Raw genomic sequence first — 25180 nt, forward strand, 5'->3', positions numbered from 1 at the left:
AAGAATCCCATAATGTCATTTTTATAGTTAGGTTTTGTCTTTCCTAATGGATTTTATATTTCACATGCTCCTAAGGGTTCACTTTCAGTGACTACATTAACTAATTTCTTAACACTGACTAGCAAACATTTTTTCATGAAAATTGTTTTTGATCTTTTTCAGTAACAGATTGTGGCAGACCTCCTTCAATCCCTAACACAGACATGATTTGGAACAACATTTCCCAGCTGGGGAATGCAGTGCACTACCAATGTAAAAAGGGATTCCGCAGCATAAATGGGAGGAATACGTCACATTGTACTTATAATGGATCCTGGGAAATTCCAGCTCTAATATGTAAAGGTAGGAGTGTAATGAAATCCTCTGCCTTTTAATTGTAGATGTGTTTTTAATTCAGCTTCAAACTTTACTCTTGGGGAAATTCTGCACCACTGCGCATGTGCAGAATTTGTCCCCCGCAGATTTCTTTGCTTCCCCACAGAAAAATGACTTTCCGACGGGGAAGCAAAGGGAAGCCACAAGAGAGGTCATGCGACTCTCCCCAACAGTATGTTTCTGGTGCCCAGGGCAGCTGGCAGAGAAGTAAATCACTGTGGGATGGGAGGCGGGACTGGGGAAGGACCTGGCTGGTGGCTCCTACCTTGCGCTGGGCTCAGCTGGTAGTCCGGGCTGGGTTGAGGAGGACGGGACTTCCTCTTCCCCTGCACGACATCCGGGGCTGGGTCAGACCCACCCCCAGATTTCTCCTCCGGCTGCAGGAAGTTCTGCAAACTCCCACCCCACCCCCCCGATTCCTGCACCCATTGCTCCTCAGCTGCAGTGGGAAGGATCACTGTACAGAGAGCTGCTCCCCTGTCCACACAACCCTCATGCATCCAGACCCCTTCATACCCAGAACCTCCTGCTGAGCCTCACTCCCTTCCACCCCCACACTCAGAAACTCCCCCCCCAGTGAGCCCCACTGCCCCTGCATCTGGGCCACCCCAACGAGCCACCTGGATCCCAACCTCACTGAGTCCCAGTCTCCCAGCATCTGGACCCCCCTCCCGAGCCCTATCCCCCTCACACCCAGACTCCCCTCCCCGCTGAACCCCAACCAACTTCACCTGGACCCTCTTGTAGAGTCCCATTACCATTGCACCCAGTCCCACCCCCCAACAAGTGCCTGTGCATCTGGATCCCCCCCCACATAGCTGCCCGCACCCAGATTGCCCCAGACAGAACCCTCTCAACCCACACCTGGATCCCCTCCACACTTGGATCCTGCCTTGCTGAGCCTGCCTGCCTATACCTGGTGCACCCAGTATGGAGGTGCAGGGCTCTGGGGTGTTTTGGGGGCAGGCGCGGTCCTTGTGCTGTGTCAGAGTTGGCTGCAGCCTCACCGCTGAGTCCGTGCCCGGGGCGGGGAAGGGGGGAGCTGCACAGTGATCTCCCACCTCTGTGCAGCCAGTGGCCTGTGCTCCCCAGTGCCATGCTGGAGCCTCCACATTTATTTGACAAATAAAATGTGCAGAATTTTGCAGAATTTTAAAATATTGTGTGGAGAATTTTTAATTTTTTGGCGCAGAATGCCCTCAGGAGTAAAACTTGTGTCCTGAAACTAGGATAGGTGGAAAGCCAAAAAAAGCCTGTTTTCATTTACTTCGTAGGGGTTAATCCACAACATGTTGGGATGTCAGGCTTACATGATGCACACATGGCAGTTCTAAAAAATGTAAGCACCAGGCTAACTTGCAGCAAGATGTTATGGCCACATTCTTCCTTTACCTTCATGTTTGTTTCATTTTTCATTTTAAAAAGAAATTGGCATAACTACTGAGTCTGCATAATGAATTTATGACCTGCAAAATTTTATTTTAAAAGCCAAGGAATTTTTTTTAGCATATAGAACAGGGGTCGGCAACCTTTCGGAAGTGGTGTGCCCAGTCTTCATTTATTCACTCTAATTTAAGGTTTCGCTTGCCAGTAATACATTTTAACGTTTTTAGAAGGTCTCTTTCTATAAGTATAATATATAACTAAACTATTGTTGTATGTAAAGTAAATAAGGTTTTTAAAATGTTTGAGAAGCTTCATTTAAAATTAAATTAAAATGCAGAGTCCCCCGGACCGGTGGCCAGGACTCGGGCAGTGTGAGTGCCTGTCAAGGTTCCTTCCCCACTCTGAACTTTAGAGTACAGATGTAGGGACCTGCATGAAAACCTCTAAGCTTCTCTACCAGCTTAGATCTGCTTTTGCTGCCACCACTCCCAATGTGCTAAGTCCCTTCCCTGGGTAGCCTTGAGAGACTCTTCCACCAATTCCCTGGTGAACACTGATCCAAAACCCCTTTGGATCTTAAAACAAGGACGAATTAATCATTCCCCTCCCTTCTTTTTCCCCCCACCAATTCCTAGTGAGTCCAGACCAATCCCCTTGGATCTTAGAACAAGGAAAAATCAATCAGGTTCTTAAAAAGAAGGCTTTTAATTAAAGAAAGAAAGGTAAAAATCATCTCTGTAAAATCAGGATGGAAAATAACTTTACAGGGTAATCAAACTTAGAGCCCAGAGGAACCCCTCTAGCCTTAGGTTCAAAGTTACAGCAAACAGAGATAAACACTCTAGCAAAAGGTAAATTTACAAGTTGAGAAAACAAAGATAAAACTAACACACCTTGCCTGGCTGTTTACTTTCAAGTTTGAAATATGAGAGACTTGTTCAGAAAGATTTGGAGAGCATGGATTGATGTCTGGTCCCTCTCAGTCCCAAGAGCGAACAACCACCAAAACAAAGAGCACAAACAAAAGCCTTCCCCCTCCCCCCCCCAAGATTTTAAAGTATCTTGTCCCCTTATTGGACCTTTGGGTCAAGTGTCAGGTTACCTGAGCTTCTTAACCCTTTACAGGTAAAAGGATTTTGGTGTCTCTGGCCAGGAGGGATTATAGTATGGTACACAGGAGGGCTGTTACCCTTCCCTTTATAGTTATAACAGTGCCACTGAAAATCAGCTCGTGTGCCGCCTTTGGCACGCATGCCATAGGTTGCCTACCCCGATATAGAAGATCAGAAGACCTTTTGTATGGGCCTGATCCTGCCATCTTTACCCCCAGAGGATTAAGGGCAGTAGAATCACAACCTGTTTTGTACACTCGTAACTAAAAGCCACAACAGACTTCTAGACCCTTTGTGCCAAGTTTCAGCCTGAAGGGATTTTCTCTATCAAAGAATTAGCCTCAAAAAGAGATGCTTATAATCAACGTCATCATCTAGATTTAGAGACTGCCTTTGTAGTAATATAGTGCAAGATTAACAGATGTTTTAGACTTCAGTTTTTGTATTGAACATTGCACTTGTTTGTGCCGTTGGGGTAGAGGTGTCACAAATCCTCTCTCAGATTGTACATCATTATTTGCTGTCTGTTGCAGATGATGTTCTTCTACCTTATAATGTCAGCATGTTTTCCCTAAAGACTGGAAACGTGTCTGGGACTGCTACAGCTTCACAGGCCTCCATCCTGCAGAGATATACATACTTGCTTAATTTTACACACTTTGGCTAGTTGCATTGAAGTCAATACTGTGATGGGTTGGGTCACAAAGACCCCCTTGGGACTGTCACCTGATGGCGCTGAGACTACCTCTGAGCCAGTTCTCCCTTCCAGCTTGGGACTTCAGTACCCTGTCTTGTTGAGCCAGACACACTAGCCTGCTGCAAACACAGACCCAGCTCTGAACCATGTCCCCCACAAGCTGCAGACTTAACAGAAAATGGCTTGGAAAATCCTCCTGTCTCTAACACCCAGACACCCAGATCCCAATAGGGTCCAAATCCGTTTTACTCTGTATAAAGCTTATACAGGGTAAACTCATAAATGGTTCACCCTCTATAATACTGATAGAGAGATATGCACAGCTGTTTGCTCCGCTGGGTATTAATTACTTGCTTTGGATTAATTAATAAGTAAAAAGTGATTTTATTAAATATAAAAAGTAGGATTTAAGTGGTTCCAAGTAATAACAGACAGAACAAAGTAAATTACCAAGCAAAATAAAACGAAAACTTGCAAGTCTAAGCCTAATTACAGATAAAATCTCACCCTCAGAGCTGTTCCAATAAGCTTCTTTCACAGACTAGACTCCTTTATAGTCTGGGCCCAATCCTTTCCCCTGGTGCAGTCCTTGTTCCAGCTCAGGTGGTAGCTGGGGGATTTCTCATGACTGCAGCCCCCTTTGTTCTGTTCCACCCCCTTTTATAGCTTTGGCACAAGGCAGGAATCTTTGTCTCTCTGGGTCCCGACCCCTCCTTCTAAATGGAAAAGCACCAGGTTTAAGATGGATTCCAGTACCAGGTGACATGGTCACATGTCCTGTGAGACCCCAAGCCTTCATTCTTCCCGGCCTGACTCACAGGAAGGCTTGCAAGTAAACAGAGCCATCTACAGTCAATTGTTCTGGTTAATGGGAGCCAACAAGATTCCAAACCACCATTAATGGCCCACACTTTGCATAATTCTAATAGGACCTCAGAGTTATATTTCATATTTCTAGTTCCAGATACAAGAATGATACATTTATTCAAATTGGATGAACACACTCAGTAGATTATAAGCTTTGTAATGATACCTTACAAAAGACCTTTTGCATAAAGCATATTCCAGTTACATTATATTCACACTCATTAGCATATTTTCATAAAATCATATGGAGTGCAACGTCACAAATACGACTACTCACGATGTGTAAAATTAACGAGGTGTATACATGTTTGCAGAATCAAGATCTTAACTGTGATCATCCACAGCAAAGGGGCTTGAATCTGTAGTCCACTCTCAGGCAAGATGGTCAATGAGTTTTCAATGGGAGGCAAAAGTGCAGAAGTTAGCCCCAGTAGTTGTCCCAGAGAGTTTAAAATAAAAAAGCCTTTCTCTGGAATGCACAAGGATAATTCGAATAATGGAGAAATTTTAAAGAAACAGCTCTGATAGCGTTGGCTGAGCTAGTTAAAAAAAAGCAATTCAAAGCTTAAAAATATATTTTAACACTCCTTTGAGGTTACTGATGACTTTCAGAGGAAACGAAATGTCTGTTTCAGTAATGATGCCTTTCAGATGAATATGATTGTAAGGTTCCATGTAATTAATAATTCCCATTAAAATGAGGAAAAATCCATGCACAGCTACAAAATTTCTATTATTTCTTTCCATTTTCAACTGCCTTAAGGGTAAGTGAACTTCATGAAATGACTAACCTAATTAGAACTGAGAGGGAGGTTAAGAAATACCCTTTGAGACTATGCTCTTTGATAAATAACCACGTTCCCCCATTTTTCTTGTTGCAATTGCAGTGAAACTCCCTTAATTTGCATTGTCAGTCTGCTGAAATCCTTGGTACCAAGAAAATTTAAATTGAATGAGAGATGTAATTAAATACAAAAACTCTGTTAAAATAATTGACATTATTCAGAGTCATTGGTGCTAAGCATCTCTCAGGATTAGGCCAGAGCGAGAAGCTTCTGCCGATAGCTGGCTTTACATTGATTCTGAGGGTGTGATCCTTTGGGCGTCTCCTTTTTCACTGGGTGTAGTCAGTCCATTCTGGTCCTTCTAGATACATGCACAATTCCACTGATAGAGGGCAGATGACAAATCAGCCATTTGCATGTGCATTGTGTCATGCTGCATATGCAAATGTAGGCACACAATTGCACTTGGACCTTACATCTCCTTTTTGAAAAGAGCATCACCCTTAATTAAATGTAAATTTGTCACAAGTTAGTGTAGAGTAACTTATTTGAAAATGGCTTCTTTCCCAAAGAATATGAACACGTTAACTTCCTGTTGTTTTTCATTACAGAAGTAGATTGTGGCATTCCTCCACCAATACAACATGCTGAGCTATTGTGGAATCCCAGTTCGAGTCTTGGAAGTGTGGTGCAGTATTCATGTCAGAAAGGATTTGAATATGCTGGTGGAAATAATATTTCAGTTTGCACAGAAGAAGGTGTTTGGGTAAAAAGCACTTTAACATGCACAGGTAGAGTGTGAGCTACTCTAAGAATCATAACTATTTTTATTTAGTACAAAAGAAGGAGAAGAAAGTAACAAACCTGAGCTTTATTCTGTGGAAAATCTTTCTTCCGCCTTTCCTCAGATCTAAATTACTGTTTGTGGGCCCAGAATATGACATACAGTAGTTTGGAAAGACTTATAAAGGTTTATTTTGAACAAGGTAGAAAAGAGTGAAATAACACCCTCCCCAATCTGTTTTCTTCTTGTTGAGAGGGTTCCACAGATTCTTGTGTTGCACTCTAGCTGCTATAAGGTAGGATAGAAAGTTTATTGAGCCAGACTTGCATACTACAGATGCATCACTTTGAACCATACAAGAAAATGGTACAGGATAATAATGCATATAAAGTAGTGTTATTGACACTATAAAATGTATAAGCCCCTTCATTTTCAGTTTAAACCTTTTTTGCCAAAAAAATTCCGGGTTTTACAAAAAATATTATTGTTTTTTCTGATTTTCACTCTACTTCGGTATCATTCAAATATATAAAAAAATCACTTGTTTTATTAGGAAAATACAATACATTGCATGAGATACATGTACGACAATAATACATTAGTCTGTGTATATGCAAAGCTGCCTATTGAAGTCAGACTATGTATTAGTCTAGAAGATACACACAATAAACAAACAGGCCTGCACGCAAGCACTGAAGTGCGTGTGCATCTGAATGTACTGATGAATCTCATGCCCACCACATACACATTTCAAGCTGTTAGCAGATAATGGTTTAAAGATTTGACTTACTAAAATAGGAAGAAAATGAAAATCTGTATCAGAATACGTTTCAGAACACAAGGAAGTATTCGAAAGTTTTTAAAAAACATAAACAGGAGAAAAGGATGAAGTTGAGTATATGCAAATATAACAATGCAGTGCAAATGGTGGGGCCCAATTATTAAATGTAAATATTTAAAGGCTAATAGTTCTAAGTCTACAACAGTAAACTGTTTATTCAAATGAAAAGCTTTATTTGGGGATTAGAGATCCATTGTTTTCTTAAAGTCAGAGGTGGCATTGTGTTTTGAGTTCTGTTTTAGTTCTGCAGCAAACCACATTGATGAACGAAAGTCAAAGCATTAATCTACTAAATACTTTTTTCTCCTGTCTTTCTGTTCACCAAAATAAACCCCGATAGTTAGCCAGAAAAATTATTAATAGTTATTTGCACTGATTTTCACCTGTTTTTGTTGTTGTGGTAATAAACACTGATAAATTCCTGGGAAAAATGAAATAAAATAAAAACTGAAAATGAAGGGCCCTAAAAATGTATCTTTTGTGAAGGGTGGAGAAAGGGCCTATTGGATATTTTAAATGGAAACTTAAAATGCTTTGTTTTTCTCTTTCATTGAATGATGTCAAATATTATAAAGTAAAAGGGCAAGAAGGAATAACAGAGTAAAAAGCATTTTCATTCATACTGTGTATGTGTGTTAGAAATGTACCACCATGTTTAAGTCATACAGCATACTTCATTTCCAGTCTCCCTGGACATCCTCTCCTGATACACATTCACCCTGCTCTGACTTTCAGCTGGGCTTCACAGTGCTACTTTCACCTTTGCTTCCTGTCACTTGCTCATCAGAGACTGGGTATGATACCTTATCCTTTCTGCAACCCTGGTCACAATACCAAGACACCCCCAACACACTCCCCCATAACGCTTTCTGCTCTGGCTGTCTCCCTTCACCCTGGTCCCAGAGAACTCCTGCATCTCTCTCCTAGACAGTTATCAGTATCCAGAGACCATATTTGGTATCTGCTGGTACCAGTGTTCCCTCTAATTTTTTTACATCCATGTGCAGAATGCATTTTGTGTATGTGCACCAATATGGAGGTGATGTGCGGTGGGGGTGGGGCCGAGGGGTTCGGTGTGAGGGAGGGGGCTCAGGGCTGGGGCAGAGAGTTGGGGTGTGTGGGGGGGTGAGGGCTCTGGCTGGGGGTGAAGGCTCTGAGGGGGGACTGGGGATGACAGGTTCGGGGTGTGGGAGAGGGCTCAGGGCTGGGGCAGAGGGTTAAAGTGTGGGGGGGGTGAGGGCTCCAGTTGGGGGTGGGGGCTCTGGGGTGGGGTGAGGGATGAGGGGTTTGGGGTGCAGGCTGCCCTGGGGCCGCGGTGGGGAGAGAGGATTCCCTCCAGCTCTCTCTCGCCACAGCAGCTCGGAGGAGGGGCGCCTCTCCAAAGCCGCAGCAGGGCTAGGCTGTGTCGGGCCAAGGGAGGGGTGCCTCTCCCCGGCTACGGCAGCTCTGGCTGGGTTGGGCCAGGGGAGGAGCACCTCTCCCTGTCTGCGCGGCCCTTGATAGCCTGCTGCATGGCCATGCAGCTTCGACGGGACTTAGGCTGGTACTGATAATTACTATTTGATATTTGGATAAATCCAAAAATTATGGATTCCTCCCATCTAATCAATTTACTTGTCTTTATCCAGAGAAAACAAAATCTAAGTAACGTTTCCACTAAAAATAAAATCTTATCAGAATGTTAATAATAATAATAATGATAATAGTTAGCTCTTACATAGGCAATGCGATGTCTATTCCAGGTCACAGGGTGAGTTACGTTTTAAAGACTGAGTAAAATATCACCACTTGTATGTTTGCATCTGTCATTATAGCAAAGGGCTGATGTGTAAACGTGGTCTATTTTCATGACAATTTTGCAAGGCTGTCGTCAGTGGTTTCTAACCCACAACGAAGGGGTTAGTTTTCCATATTCCTATTCAGATTTCTTCTGTGAACCTCTTGCTGCACACCTAATTTTTAGTCCCAGCTGTGTATAAATAATTCATCCTCATGAGTACGGAATCTAATTAGAAAAAGTGTTGCTCGAATCTGAGGGCACCGATTCCACAGCCCCAGTTTTCTCAGGAATCAGACCCCCATCAAACAATTAGAATAATAATAGTGAGAGATTAAAAGGATCTGATTGGTCCAAGTTCTCATAAAGGGTTAATGTGAAACATTAAATCCAGACAGCTGATAATTTGATAACTTCTTTAGTGGCCTGGAAAATCACAGGTGGAATCTGCGTTTATGGGAGCCATTGTTTCTTAGATCAACGAGATAGGATCCAACTACAACAAGAAACAAAACAGTCTATATTTTTGTTCAGCAGTCTACTTTAGCTTTTTATGTTTGAAACCAAGTTAATAATTACAGAATTTCTGATTGCAGATATCAATTCATAATGTCAGAAATCTCTTTCAGATGGGGGGAGGCCATGCATGGTAGGCCATGCAGTTCCAGCCCACCTAATCCAGTCCATTCTGATGCCATTGCTTTTTATATGATTAATATATCTTTCCATTGTGAACATGATCACAACTGCATCTCCTACTCCTGTTTTTGGTCACTTTGCTCCAGCATATGAATTACTTTGCCCCTATTGTATCCTGGTAACATTTTTAGACCAAAGGAAGTAGTAAATCATCAGCTCTCCCTCGGTTCCTTCCTGCATGATTGTGTCTACCTATAACTTTGCAATTTTTCTGTGAGCTGTCTGCACATTTAGTTTGTGGAGGAGGAAGTTCAGCTGAATTGTGGAAGTCCCCTTGTAGCTTCATAGTTAGGGTTCTGTTGAAACTTTATAAGCAATAATTAATTAAACATGAAATGCTCATAAACACTTCTCCTAATATACTATAAAAAGTTATGGAGAATAGATACGATGTATCCTTGTCAAATAAATCCTGTCCATAAACACCCTCCCCCCCCCAAAAAAGAGGAGAGAACTATGGAGAAGAAAGTGTCTAGGTTCTATGGTAATAGGTGCACTAGAAAAGCTTGAATAGACGCGATCATTGAAACACTGTTTTTTGTAATTCTGATGATCTTCCTTGAACATGTGTGTACTACAAGGTATTAGCAGATAGCATCTGTTGCCTATCATTTGCAGATGTTGCTACAATGAAAAAAGCAAAACAGAAGAAAAGGGGAAGAAAGTATTTGTTTTTCCTCTCTGTTCTAAATCCTGTGAATCTGTGGAAGTGGCTGAGGGAAAGCTGTTTTTATGCATTTTATGAATTTAGTGTATGGATGTACTTTTAGCTACTTTTAGAAGGGAATGTAATGGAAGTGGAGTTTGTTTTATGCAGGTGTTTCTGACTGGAATGGGCTGCATAATCTTTTACTGATAAGCCACAGATTCCGGTCTGGCTCAGGTCAGTCATGGCCCTAAGTTGCTACCATCTGAAGGCTGATTGGTGACACATATGAAAGGAGCTGGTCGGCTTAGGCATGTTCCTGGTAGACAGTTCTCTGCATCACAAAACGATTGGTCACTTCGAATGGCGCTAGTTGGCAGTGTCATTGATGGTCTTAGCAGACAGAGAAATCAAGGATTGCATTGATCAGGGAAACTGAACTACCTTGAGCTATAAAAATGGTTCCCTTAGAGCAGCGGTTCTCAAACTTCATTGCAGTGTGACCCCCCTTCTGACAACAAAAATTACTACACGACTCCAGGAGGGGGGAACCGAAGACTGAGCCCACCCGAGCCCTGCCACCCCAGGTGGGGGAGCCAAAGCCCTGGGCAGCGGGGCTTGGGCTTCAGACTTGCTGGGGCGCAGGGCTGACACCAGCCTGGGTGACCCCATTAAAATGGGGTCACAACCCACTTTGGGGTCCCAACCCATAGATTGAGAACCCCTGCCTTAGAGCATGGCAGCCGAGGTGCGTGCACTGGTACTGTACTTGCCCTGTAGGTGGAGGCAGTGTTTGAATTGAAAGCAGGCGAGTGGAGAGAATGCTGATGTGCCCACGGTGGACTGTTATCTGTCTGAAGACTCAGCCTTTCCAATGGTTTCAGGGGGGCTGGAACAGTTCGTGTAGCGGGGGGTGCTGAGAGCCATTGAACCAAACTGTAAACCCTCTATATGATGGAAACCACTTAAAGCCAGGGGGTGCGGCCATGGGCGGCGGGTATAATAGGCCAGAGGAGGCTCTGGCTCCCCTGGTGCTGCCGCAGCCACCGGACCCCCGGTTTCAGGGTTTGGCAGTGAATTTTTTGCTTTATTATGCCCCATGCAAGGTCCCGGGCGGCTGAGTAGCACATGCCGCCGCCTCAGCCGCCCAGAACCTGCTTGGTTTTCCCCTGGGCAGTGGGTGGGTCTGGGGAGGGGAGGCAGGCACAGCTGCAGCCAGCCCTGGGTTCCTCCGGGCAGGGGAGGCGCGGGGCTTCGGCCAGTCTGGCCTGGGGTTCCTCTGGGGGGAGCGGGAGGCTGGAAGGGGCGGAGCTGGAGGCTCCATCCATTGCCCATGGGTGCAGCAGCACCCCTAGTTCCAGCACCTATGCCTGGGTTGATCATACTTGGCATGAAAGTTCCTCTTTCTGCCAGAGAATTTAAAAAGTGCTGGAAAATGAATAGATAAGATCCTAGCCTTAGTCATTTCCTTCTTTGTTTCTCTTGTTCTCACCCCATTTCTTTTCTTCCAGCCTCCATTTTCATCTTCAGGTCATTTTTCTCTTTCTTTTTGTCTTTCTCCCTCTCATCTCTTCCCTGGCTTTTACCAACCTTTGTGATACTTCCCCTCTTTGCCCTCTTGCTATATTCTCTCATGACCTCTGACTCCACCAGTACTTCCCTCCATGCCCTGGCCCTGGTCCCCATCCCTTTACCACCTGCTTTACCTCCTGTTTTCCGAAATCTTCCACTTGAGGTGGATGTTGGGCTGGATGCAATGGTTATTAAGAGGTTTACAGTACCAGCTTTGCTTTTGAACTTTAATTTTATGGAACAACAGTGTCATCCAGTGGCTTTCTACATTAAGGACAAGTTCAAGTTCCTTTTCTTGAACTAAAGGAAATAATTCCTTTCAACTTCTATTTCATATGGGAGTCTGAATTGAAGTGGATATTAAACGTGTTCAGTCCTTACTTACATAATACAGCCTGCTATGTTTATTAATCACAGTACATACATAGTATACGTTAGACAAGAGAGAAGATGTCTTGGTATTGCATGGTACTGGATAGCATATTTCTTACACTGATTAAACATCAGTTCTGTACAGTTGCACAGAAACAAGATGGCCATTAAGAGAACACCTGCAGTATTCAAGAGAGAGATGAAAAATGCTATCTTTTGAAAGCATATACAATTTGGTTATTTGTTGCTGAATAAGAATAGGGCTTGGATTTTCTATGGATTGTTATGATCTTTTGGATAAAATTATACTTGAATACAGCTGCATAAAAAGGCCTAATGTTTGGTTAGTTTTTCAGAGAATTTCAGTCACCTTATCTAAACAAGACATCACAAATAGAAAACACTCAACAAAGAGAAATGACCATGACTAGTGGGTTGGGTGTTTTCAGAGCAGACAAAAGCGGTAACGTCTATACAAGGAGAGATTTTAAAAGAAGGGATTATGTAATCTGAAAAGGAGAAATGGATGAGGCGCTTTAGTAGAGGAATATAAAAATAACAAATTGGTATAATGAAGGCTATTCAGACACTTGTGTTTATGCTCTTGCACAAGAAAGAAACAAGGGGATGTACAAAATTATAAAATAATGTATTGGGGGACTGCACGGCTCAGGGAACTGCTTGGTCAAACCAAAAACCAGGTATGGACTTAGGATCTCAGTACCCGTCTATCTGAACCTCTAAATCTGGGGATAGGAGTTGGGCAATGAATGTTCAGATAAGTGGGTCCAATTCTGGACCATCTGTAGTAATGGGATGCAGAATCTTTCAGCTCTAGGTCACTGGTTTGAGCCTGGTCGAGGGTGGTAGTGACCAAGATTTGCTGCTTGGCTAGGTATCCTCCTTGCAATGCATGGAATGGCAAGTTTGTCTGCAATTTAGCAGAGAGGCCAAAGCTTGAATAGGCCTGGAGACTAAGTTGCTGTTCCATCTCAGTCATCGAGTTATTGGGGGGGAAGAGTATACTGGTGGGGAAACTTGCATTACTGCTGCTCATGCTTTCCTATGCTCAGGCCAGTCTGTGGCTTAAAGAGAGGACTACTGGCTCCCGGGCTGTCATCCCGGCATCTTTAAAATGTAGGGAATTTCAGTTTTTAAATAGAATAATTAATTTTTGTGAAATGGCAGCAAACAATTAAAAGGAAACACTTTGATACACGGTGGATAACTAACCTGTGGAACTTAGTGCTGGATGCCCTAAGCAAAGTGTGGTTCAGTTATAGCATAACTTAAGAATGACCATACTAGGTCAGACCAATGGTCTGTCTAGCTCAGTATCCTGTCTTCTGACAGTGGCTGATTCCAGATGTTTCAGAGGGAATGAACAGAACAGGGCAATTTGAGTGATCCATTCCCTGTAATCCAGTCCCAGCATCTGGAAGTCAGAGGCTTAGGGACATTCAGTGCATGGGGTTGTTTCCCTGCCCATCTTGACTAATAGCCATTGATGGACCCTATCCTCCATGAACTTTTTTTTTTTTTTTTTTTTTTTTAATCCAGTTCTCCTTTTGGCCTTCACAGCATCCCCATGCAAAGATCTAATCTGAGTTTAGGATGGGACCTTTTTCTCCCTCAACCTCTCAGTTTCAGGGCTATGCATCTCTAGGGATGGGGGAAGAACATATTAGCCCTAAATACATGTCTTGATTAATGTGAATTGCATTAATCGTTCTTTTTATCCCTTGGTTTTCTATGTAGATTATCAGAGATTGATTTCACTTAACTTTTTCTTTTTCTAGCCTGCTTTTTTTCATAGACTCATAGACTTTAAGGTCAGAAGGGATCATTATGATCATCTGGTCTGACCCCTTGCATGCTGCAGGCCACAAAAACCGTCCCTACCCTTCCCTTGACTCTGCTGATGAAGTCCCCAAATCCTGTGTCTTAGTGACTTCAATTGGCAGAGAACCCTCCTGCTAGCGATCCCTGCCCCATGCTGCGGAGGAAGGCGAAAAACCTCCAGGGCCTCAGCCAATCTACCCTGGAGGAAAATTCCTTCCCGACCCCAAATATGGCGATCAGTAAGACCCCGAGCATGTAGGCAAGAGTCTCCAGCCTAACCCTTGTTAGCCATTATACTATTTACCTACCATTGCTCGGTATTCCTCAGCTAATATGTTTTACCATTAAACCATTCCCTCCATAAACTTATCTAACTTAATCTTAAAACCAGACAGGTCCCTCGCCCCCACCGTTTCCCTCGGAAGGCCGTTCCAATATTTCACCCCTCTGACGGTCAGAAACCTTCTTCTAATTTCAAGCCTAAACTTCCCCACGGCCAGTTTATATCCATTCGTTCTCGTGTCCACATTAGTACTAAGCTGGAATAATTCCTCTCCCTCCCTTGTATTTATCCCTCTGATATATTTAAAGAGAGCAATCATATCCCCCCTCAGCCTTCGTTTTGTCAGACTAAACAACCCGAGCTCCTCCAGTCTCCTTTCATACGGCAGGTTTTCCATTCCTCTGATCATCCTAGTGGCCCTTCTCTGCACCCGTTCCAATTTGAGTTCATCTTTTTTAAACATGGGAGACCAGAACTGCACACAGTACTCCAAATGGGGTCTCACCAGCGCCTTGTACAACGGAAGCAGCACCTCCTTATCCCTGCTAGATATACCTCGCCTAATGCATCCCAAGACCGCATTGGCTTTTTTCACCGCTACGTCACATTGTCGACTCATAGTCATCCTCCGGTCTACAAGAACCCCTAGGTCCTTCTCCTCTTCCGTTACTTCTAACCAGTGCGTCCCCAGCTTGTAACTAAAATTGTTGTTAGTCATCCCTAAATGCATCACCTTACACTTTTCATTATTAAATTTCATCCTATTTCTGATACTCCAATTCACAAGCTCATTCAAGTCTCCCTGCAGAATATCCCTATCCTCCTCCGAATTGGCAACGCCTCCCACCTTCGTATCATCCGCAAACTTTATCAGTCCACTCCTGCAATCGGTTCCAAGGTCAGTTATAAATAGATTAAATAAAATGGGTCCCAAAACCGAACCCTGAGGAACTCCACTGGTAACCTCCCTCCAACCTGACAATTCACCCTTCAATACCACCCGCTGCATTCTCCCCATTAACCAATTCCTTATCCACCTCTGAATTTTCATATCGATCCCCATCTTTTCCAGTTTAACCAATAATTCCTCATGGGGTACAGTATCAAATGCTTTACTGAAATCCAGGTATATTAGGTATTTCCCTGTGCTTACAACTCTTGATGAGATTTTCTTTACCCAAATACTTATATTTCTGAGCTAGTTTCCCACATCCTCAGTACACACCACTGGCAATTAATGTGCTGAGGTTCCAAATGTAGTGTATGTTAACTCTGGTTATTTGTTATTTCTATATCTTTTCAGTTTATCTAGCGTGACTTTCATTTTCCCTCCTCCCCCTACAGTGAAGGCAGCTATTGAAAATGTGTCTATATTTAATCAAACCTGTGTGAAGTGGAGAAGGAGCACTAGAGAAACCAACTTGAAGATGGTGTATTTGGTAAGCAAGACAGGATGTTCGTGGTTTCTCCATTGCAGGACTGTCCCTTGGTACATTGGCACTTTGGCTGAAAATGGTATTTTCCACACTGCTTTCTGCTGACTTCCTCCCACTTAGTCCCCAGTCTGCGTCCTTTCCTCCTTCCAAAAAATGTCCTTTTTGTGCTCATTTGAATGCAGTGATGAAAGGAGATCAGATGGGTGGAAACTCCACAGGCAGAGAATGAGTGGCTCCAGTGTTAGAGCCCAGGTGGAGGGCCCCTTGAAAGTGTGGCCTTCAAAGTCCGTAATTATTTGATGGGAGTTATGGCAGTAATTATTTGGTGAAGTTACTGAAATGTTTGCAGCAGAAGGACTCTTACGAAGCAGCAGCAAATCAATTAATATGGCAACAAACATACTGTAATGGACACCAACGAAGGGAGTCATTCTGAATGCTGTGACACACCAGTCCTGAGGTGTTTGGTAGTGTTCTGGGTATACCACACACTCAGTGCAAGAGCCGTAGGTGCGCCAAGCGCTTCAGGTATTAGCCTTTGGTGGGTTTCAGTAAACACTTGTGGTGTATCACAAAGGATCACTTTATTTTTTGCCTTATATGTGCTTCTCTCCCTCCCCTCCCCCCCATAAATAAACAGTGCAGTTACTCTTGGCTTTAAGATACAAATAAAAGATGGCAAATGTAAGATACAACAGGTCTCAGTCAAGCCCCTGAGGGCAGTGCAGTACACGAGCGTCAAGTTGGTGCTCCTAAAGCCTAGTCCAGGAAAATTCACCCCAGGTCGCCTCTTTGCCAGAGATAATCATGCACTGGCCTGCAGATCCCCCCCAGCCAGAGTTCAGTCCTTTTATCCAGCTCCTATAATCTTGCTCAGGTCCATCCCCACAGGCCACTCCTGGTTATCCACCATCCACTGCTACCCCTGGTGGCCCCTTACCAGTGACCTGCTGCTGCTGAGGCCGGCTGTCAACCCGTCAGTCCCTAAACTGCTTGGCCTTCTCTCCACAGTCCGCTCTAGGCTGTTGCCTCTAGCTCCTGCTCCCAAATAGACTCTGGCTCCCTTTCTCCAGAGTCCTGCTGGCTGAATATTGTCCTGTGTGTCAACACAATATCTGGTAATAGGCCAGCAGGTTCATTTCAGAATGAAAATGATAGAGAATATAGCAATGACTTAATTAAAATAGCAGAGAATCTGTTAACAGGGCAGCACAATGGTCAATGCAACAGAAAATAAGGAGCAAATTGATGAATATAGTAAAAAAGCAATCAATGTGCCAAGACTAATATAGTTGCAAATACAGAATTGAATCCATGAGTACAGTAGGGGACTTGTTGATAGAGTAGAGATTTGCATTGCATAGGGTAAGGTGATAGATGATAAAATGAGAGAATATGCTGGTGGTTGCATGGAGTTACTGAAAACACACATGCTGACTGCAATACTCACATTCATAAAATACACAGCGAGTGCTATAGAACTCAATTTTTGACTTTCTTTTCCTTCAAAAGTTTCATGTACAAGGGCGAAGATGGCATCAGAAGGCATTTTTTCATGAAGCAACATTTAACTTCACGGCAGAGGAAGAAACTCCAGAGCTGTGCCTAGACCTAAAGGCGGGCACTAACTACACTGTGAACATCACTGTATTGTCTCCTGAGCCCTCAAGACCAGTCACTGTAACAATCAGTACAGTTGGTAAGTGTCATGCTGTTTGATATACCTAGCTGTTAGCGTTAAGGGAAGGCAGCTCAAATAAATATGCTCATGTGGCTGATTCATCCTGGCTCTGGTCAAGTGGGTGAGGGATTGCCATTGTGAGGAGTAATGTATTTACTGGATTTAAAGCTCTAGATGACGTGGTTGCTGGAGAGAAGCTGCATGAAGGACCATAAAGTATGGTCAGGCCAAGTAGGCCTTGAAAGGAAAGACCGTGAGATATGGTCAGGCCAATTAGTTGCTGGAGGGAAGCTGTGTGGGAGGGACCAGGAGATGCATGGTCAGGACTTCAGTTTTCCACTGTTGGGCACCATCCGAGGGGTACAGAAATACATTGCCTGTAGTGTTTTTTATGAAACTTGCCATGTTTTTGTATTGGCAACAGTACATTGAATGTAAATACGTATGCAGAGGATGATACTACTGGAAAATATTTTCTGATATAAACATTATTTTCTTAAAATCTTTTAAAAAAATATGATAAATGCAATTCATTTAAGGGAAAAAAATAACTTTGAATAGCAGGGCGTAGTTTGGGTCCAACATTGTTCTCTCTCTGTGTGCTTGGCTCTCCTTTTGTTAATAGTGAGACAAGTGCATAAAACCAGAGCAAAATATCAGAGTTGAAATCCACCATACAGGTCTGAGGGGAACATTTAGAGACTACCGAGGCAACGTAGCCCACTGGAGAGAGCACAGGTCTGGGACCCTGCAGATTAGGTTCTGTTCCCAGCCCTGCTGTTGACCTGCTGTGTGACCGTGTTACTTTGCTTCTTAGTGCCTCGCTTTCACCTCCAGTTCTTCATCTGTCTTGTCTGTTTGGATTGTCATCTCTTCAGTGCCGGAGCGCTCTCGTATTGTGTGTTAGTACTGTGCATAGCACAGCGGAGCTTCTAACCGTTACTGCAAATAATCAGTTGTAAATGACAAGAACATCGGGTTAGCTTTTAAATGCAATAAGGAGGAAATGTACCTCGGTGTCAGGACAATGTTTTTTGAGAGGCTATGACTTTTTTTCTTTTCTTCTGTTCTGTAGAAGAGGAAGGATTCAGCAATGTTTCAGTATTTAATGATACCTGTTTGAAATGGAAGAGACATTCTGGAAGAATTGGGGTGAAGGAAATCTACCTAGTGAGTGAGACATGTACTGTACTTTTTATTAATAGCTGAAGAGAAAAGTAAGGTTTGGGATTAAAGATTTTAGTGGAAGTTTTAATAATCCTAAAAAAAAAAAAAAAAAATTGCTGTGAAAAAAGTTAGTCATTTGACCTGATTTTTAAACAGCTGTGTGAGGCTCCTGAGTTTTTCTGAAGAACTTATTAAAAGTTTGTTTGGTTTATTTCTGTGATAGATTCACATACAGGCACAACAGGGATACTTGGTGAAATCCTCCCATGAAATGATGATTAACTTCACCACTGAAGAAGAGAACCCAGAGGTGTGTTTGCCTCTACACCTGAATGTAAACTACACTGTGACTATCACTGAGGCATCTACCAAGGTTCTTTTACAAATCCCCATAATGCTCCCAGCAACGGGTAAGTGCCGTTCTCCTGGACATTATCTCATGTTTCCTTGTACTCTTCCGTCTGTTGGTGTCCGTCTGGTGTTTATTGTCTTATACTTCAGTTGTAAACTCTTTGGGGGCAGAGACTGTCTTTTGTTCGGTGTTTGGACAGCACCTATCACAATGGAGTCCTCATCCTGGGGCTCCTCGGTGCCATAACCATACATATCAATTATAATAATAAGAGTAGTAGGTTAAGTTTCTAGTGCAGTGACTGTGCATAATAACAGGCTTACTTGGTTTGAATTCTGACTATTCCAATGAGAGACATTTGAGGTTCGAAGAAGATAAGTAGAGGGGCAAATCTATGAGGCAATCAGTCTTAAATTGTCACATTAAGGGGGTAAGTTCCTCTCTTATTGCTCCTTCTCAAAACCATCAGAGTTACTGGAGATGTGCAGGGACATTAAGAGGATATCTGATTGTCTTGTCTAAATTAGGGATAAATACGGTATGGTCTGTATTCAGGCAAAATGCCCATTGACTGCCGTGAGAGATTTGCTTGACAAAGTACTGGAAGATTTGTTCTTTTTGATTTGCATTTTCTTTGGGGTATAAAACATCTTTTTACATGATATGCAAAATATCCTGTGAATTTACAGTGCTGTAGAAGCGTGACTGTTAATAACAACGCATCACTACGTCTATAGCCTGGTGGGAAGAAGGATGAAATGGATGCTTTAAAAAACCAGCAAGAATGAATGAATTAACCCGACCGCAAGCACTGTTTCGAGTCTAGACATCACCCTATACACCTTCCTAAAGTGATTTCAAACAGGTTGTTTTCTTTAACGTTTCATAAGCCACTTTTTCCTTTTTGCAAATGTTCCTGGGAATGCACCATTTCCTAATCCAGTCTTCCTTTTTTATTGCCATATAATTTGTGTTAACCGATGCAGTCCTCGTATTGTAGAGCTGCTTCATACGCCAATTTAGAGATCTATAAACCAATCAGTCTTGTGAGATCAAGAATAGTCACTCTGCAGCTTGAGATCAGGGAGCATCTCTCTGCTGGGTGTCAGTAGTTATAGATCAGACACGTTTGTTCTTGCTTTCCAGCTTCTAGAGGACTGTGTTGTTACATGTACACCCACACGTTAGTGAAGTGCATTACCCTGAATGCAGAGCACAGTATGCAAATTGCATACATACTGCACTAGTAGGAATGCTCAAGGCAGAGCTAGACTGCTTCCCAAAGCCAGTTCAGACTGGATTGGCCTCCAACAGAAGAAGGATCAAATCTGTATGGAGAATCCTAAAACAAGATACACCATGCTCATCGAAATGATAATTGCCTAGATAGAAGTACTGTAGTGTCGTCGTCTTCTTGTGAAATAATTAGACTTTAATGTCCTCTTTCAGGACTTTCCAGCCAGTGGAAGTGAAACTATCATACACTAAAAACCAAAACCTAATTGTTTGTTTTTGCTTTCATTATTCATGGCATTCTGTGTCAGCTTGGTACTCGGCAAAATAATCTCTAGAGCTGTACTTGTTCCTTCACTTTGATCTCATATTCATAACTTCAGGAGTCTACAGAGTGGAATTAAAACATCCCTTCTATTTTTGCATGCTCTATTTTATCCCTTGTAAGAGGCACATCACAGAGCACATTAGAGAGGGTGAGGTGAATGGTACTTATAGCTTATTGTAAAGATAACAGCAAAAATTTCCCTTTGGTGTTTATTTTTCAGAAGAGGAATTGCTCAGCAATGTGTCCATATTTAATGAAACCTGTGTGAAGTGGCAGAGAAAAGTTGCAAGAGCTGGGTCAAAGGAAACATACACAGTAAGTGAGACACAGTGTGTGTGTGTGTGTGTGTGTGTGTGTGTGAGGGGGAATTTTGGAACTAATCTGGGCAGCTGAACCGCTTTGAAGATTTGTTTAGCTGGGTTTGCTACAGTGTTGAATGAAGGGTAAATTGTTTTCTCTTTCTTTCCAATAAGAACCATATCGTACTTTCAGTGAGGCTGGGTAAACGATTGAGGGGAAAAAATATATCCCCGTAATCAGGTTGGGTAAAGGGTTTACCAAACTTTGACTGAGGCCCTAATGCTTAAGCCCACCTCTGTTCAAATATGAAAAGCTACAGGGAAATTAACAGCAAATATAGTACCATTAGATACTATAGCATTGGGAGAGAGTAGTTTGTTATATATTTTGTGTTGCAGAAGTGCCTAGAGGACCCAGTCATGGACCAGGGCCCCATTGTGCTAGGAGCTGTACAAACATATGGCAGTAATTTTAATCATTTTAGTAAGTGGGAAGAAATTAAGGCTCTGATTCAGGAAATTGTCCATATTGCAGAGCACTTAGACACAAGCTTAAGTGCCATTGAAGTCACTGAGAGGCAAAGTGACTTGTCCAAGGTCAGACAACAAATTTGTGGCAGAGCCAGGAACAGAACCCATGTCTTCTAACTCCCAGTCCCCGGCTCTAAGCACCAGATCATATTTCCTGCTACACATGGATGTTGGGAACATTTGTTTTAAGCAATGAAGGAATATATTGAAACCTCACATCCAGTTCAGTAGATTAATCTAAAGAACCTGTTTTAGTGTGATACATTTTATTTATGTGACTTTTTGAAAGGGCCTGTCTTTGGCTCTAGGTACTTCTGTAATATTTAAATATGCAAAAATAAGAATAAAATGTGAAATATAAAGGCATAGAAATTAAATTATCCAGGTTGGGCAATTCAGCTAATAATTTGATGATGATAATTCCCACATTCAGGCAATGGAGATATCCCATTGAAAAGCCCAGAGAAAAAGTTGACTTTTACAGCATGTTCAGGTGGTTAAAAATTCCCATCTCTAACAGACCAGGGTGGGAATAAGTTCCAAAGTTGGGGGCTATTCCTGGAAAATGACCTGCCACTATCCTCCTCTCTTATACACCACAAGAACCATTAGCTTGAGTGCATTTGTTGCTCACAACCGAGGTGGGGAAGAGGCAGTGTACAAAGTAGTCTTAGCCTGAAATTATTAGGGTTTTACAGGTCAAAACCAATTCCTTAAACCTGTACTGAACAGGTAATAGGCAGTGAGTACAAACTAAAGACCACTGGGATAATGTGCTTCCTGCACTTAATTGAGTAGTTCCATTTTGCACTAAATTCAGCTTCCAAACAGCTTCATTTAGAGCACTTCTTAGTAATTTAGTCTGGAGGTGACAAAGGCATAGTTAAGTGTAACAGTCTTGTCTATATTAAGTCTCCATCACACTCATCCATGCCCTAATCTCAAACCAACCCAGGCCATTCATTTCACTGCACCAGCCAGGACAGATGAGATGGAAGCTTGGAGTTCACTGTTGTTCACCAACTGTGGATGCTTCTGTGGACCGCAGAGAAAAATATGCAAAAGTACAGGAAAATTAACAGCAGATCTAGTAGCATTGGCATTGGGGGAGAGGTGGCTTATTCTGATTTGTATTGCGATAGTGCCTAGGACAAGTGCTAATTATTTTAATAATTGTTTTAGTAGGCGGGAACAAATTAAGGCTCTGATTGTGCCAACCATCTCTGCTCAGCAAAGCTCTTCAGCATTTAAAGCAGAGATAAGTAGGCTGCTGTGACTTTAATGAACCAGCATGCTGAATTTTAGAGCGCCACTGCTAATTTAATCATCTCTCTCTTTTTTTTTTTTTTTTTTTAAATCCCACAACAGTTTCGTATATTGGGACGAAGATGGCACCAGAAGGAATTCTCTTGTGAAATGATATTTAACTTCACAACAGGTGAAGCGACTCCAGAGGTGTGTTTAGAGCTGAACTCTGATGCTAACTACACGGTGAACATTACTACAGCATCCTCTAAGGGGACCTCGGCCCTAATTACTATAGCAATTAAGACAGAGGGTAGGTATGATGCTTTGGAACCTTTATAACTCATAGAAGTAAGTCAGTGTGCGAGTCTCATTTCATTTTTTGGAGCCCAGAAGGTGGATCAGAAAACATTTTCTCTTGCTTTCACATACTTTGTACCTCTCAACCTCTTGAGGTCCAAATGTGAGATGGAAATGTTGGACGAAGACTAAAAATTAAAATGAAATGTGAATGGTCCAGGAAATTTAAAATTAAATGAGATTAAATCCATTAACAACAATCACACTCTTTACAAGCTTGTGTTTCTGATGTAAATAATTACTACTGATCATACATGGCGCTTATAAAACACCCTGTAACCAGGGGTATCAAAACACTTAGGAGATCTGTTCATTGTTTGCTAACTCCTTGCTTTGTGTTTTAATCATTCCTTTTCACCAAGAGACTGAAACAGGACAATTTAGCCTGTTGCATTAACACACCTAACTCTTGGAGAAATATTCGTGGGGAGGACAGTGCAAACCCAGAAGGCTTTAGTATTTGTAAGCTTCCAAGACTTTCTGCAGATGTGGGGCTTGTCTATATGATACAATAGTCCACACCAGAGGAGAATAAATGATAGCACACACTAGTGTTCTGCACACTAACTAGCCCATGTGGACCCTGCTGGTGAGCACTAAAAGTTCCCTATGGACTAGATCAGCGCACGCTCAGGAACATTTTAGTGTGCGCAAACACACAGGCAAGTTAGTGCAGGACATGCTAGTGCACACGAGAATTTATACTTCTCTGTTGTGGACTAATGCACAACCTAGACAAGCCCATAAAGAAACATACCTTGTGACTCCACTTGATCTTTAGAAAAGAGAAAATAAGGTGGAAGCATTTTAACCTGTCAACTATGTTACAAAGGCCATGTCTACACAGCAATGAAACCCCCAGAGCTAGCCCGGGTCAGCAGACTCAGGGTTGTGAAGATGGAGGGTCCCAAAGCTTGGGTTCCATCTCAAGCCCGAATGTCCACACAGCAATTTTTAGACCCACTGCCCAAACGTGTGAGCCTGAGTCAGCTGACCTGGGCCATGCCACGGGTCTTTTATCCCTGTGTAGATGTACCAAAGCTTTCTGGCCATGACCTTGTAGCTCAGAGCTTGGAACTTGTTTGCCATGTCAGCCTCCATCATATGACTATACCGATCAGAGTGCAAAAAAAGAAGTCAGGGTAAAATGTTGAATGTTTTTTGTTATTTTTAGCTGAATTTCACATCTTTCTCTCCCCATCAGCAGTCTTTTGAAGCTGCTCTGGAGAGAGCTGAAGCCTTTTAAAAATACCTGTTTGAACATCATGTTTTGTCTTGCTGCTGGAGACAGATGTCAGTGAGGACAGACTTGAGTGTTAGTGTTTTAAAGTGTGAAAAAGGCCTTAATTTCATTAATGAAATAAGATAATCCCCAAAGGAAAGGAGTACAAGGCATCTGTCTTGAAAGGGAAGTGGGGGAATCATGGAATCTAGAAATGTAGGGCTGGAAGAGACCATGAGAGGTGATCAAATCCAGCCCACTTCACTGAGGCAGGACCAAGTAAACCTAGACCGTCCCTAACAGGTGTCTGTCCAACGTGTTCCTAAAAACCTCCAATGACGGGGATTCCACAGCCACCCTCAGTAACCTATCCAGTGCTTAACTACCCTTATAGTTTAAAAGTTTTTCCCAATATCTAACTAAGTCTCCCTGGCTGAAGAATAAGCCCATTACTTCTTGCCCTACATTCAGTGGACATGGAGAACAATTGATCACCGTTCTTTTTATAACAGCCCTTAACATATTGCAAGACTGTTATCAGGCCCCACCCCCAGTCTTGTTTTTGGGGAGATACTTTAATGCAGTTACTGGCCTCTTCTGAATTTCTGTGCTCACAATAATGAATTTTACCAGTCATTTATAGGATCTCCTGATCAGGCTTTCATTCCCAACAGGCTGCTATGCAGAGCTATAGCCCTATCTCACCCTGAGGGAATGGGCATTCCCATAGGCCGACCCCTATCAGCGTGTGGATGGTGGATTGGTGCCAAGTCTATGGGACGGGGTCACACCCACAAGATCCCAACCTGGCTTCTCCAACTGATTAAAAACCTTTTTAGCGGCATGGGAGGGAAGTACTTCATCCTGCAATCAGGACCAAGCACCACAGATATCACTAGCTTTGTGCTTAACTGGTATTCCCACCCATTAGATCCCAGCCCAGTCAATAGGTGCAGCCTTTGGGATGCAACAAACCAATAAACCCATTGTTATACCAATAGAATAAAAACCAGCAGGATCTTATTAAGAGGGATAAGGCAAAGATGCCACATTTAATGTAAATATACTGATAAAACAAAAGATAAAAGTAAACAACGTTGTTTGACTACTTATTTCTTACACACATAGGCTACATCTACACTACAGGGGGGAATCGATTTAAAATACGCAAATTCAGCTACGTGAATAGCGTAGCTGAATTCGACATATCGCAGCCGACTTACCCCGCTGTGAGGACCGCGGCAAAATCGACCTCCACGGCTTCCTGTCGACGGCGCTTACTCCCACC

The 25180-nt window shown here is 42.7% G+C and overlaps 1 protein-coding gene and 1 long non-coding RNA gene across 2 annotated transcripts in view; one reads left to right on the forward strand and one right to left on the reverse strand.

Annotated features, from left to right (window-relative positions):
• The window catches only part of SUSD1 (sushi domain containing 1), a 92637-nt gene that overhangs the window by 29660 nt on the left and 37797 nt on the right, over positions 1-25180 (forward strand). The window contains exons 7-14 of the mRNA XM_054032978.1: positions 163-342; positions 5834-6013; positions 15383-15477; positions 16987-17173; positions 18231-18325; positions 18546-18732; positions 20456-20550; positions 22434-22623. Of these exons, the coding sequence (XP_053888953.1) occupies positions 163-342; positions 5834-6013; positions 15383-15477; positions 16987-17173; positions 18231-18325; positions 18546-18732; positions 20456-20550; positions 22434-22623 (1209 nt within the window). The remainder of the gene's footprint in view (positions 1-162; positions 343-5833; positions 6014-15382; positions 15478-16986; positions 17174-18230; positions 18326-18545; positions 18733-20455; positions 20551-22433; positions 22624-25180) is intronic.
• LOC128839735 (uncharacterized) overlaps positions 1-25180 on the reverse strand; it is a 48684-nt gene that overhangs the window by 10715 nt on the left and 12789 nt on the right. The gene's annotated exons all lie outside the window — the stretch shown is intronic.

This window comes from Malaclemys terrapin, chromosome 6 (assembly GCF_027887155.1).
Source record: "Malaclemys terrapin pileata isolate rMalTer1 chromosome 6, rMalTer1.hap1, whole genome shotgun sequence".
NCBI classification, from domain to species: domain Eukaryota; kingdom Metazoa; phylum Chordata; order Testudines; family Emydidae; genus Malaclemys; species Malaclemys terrapin.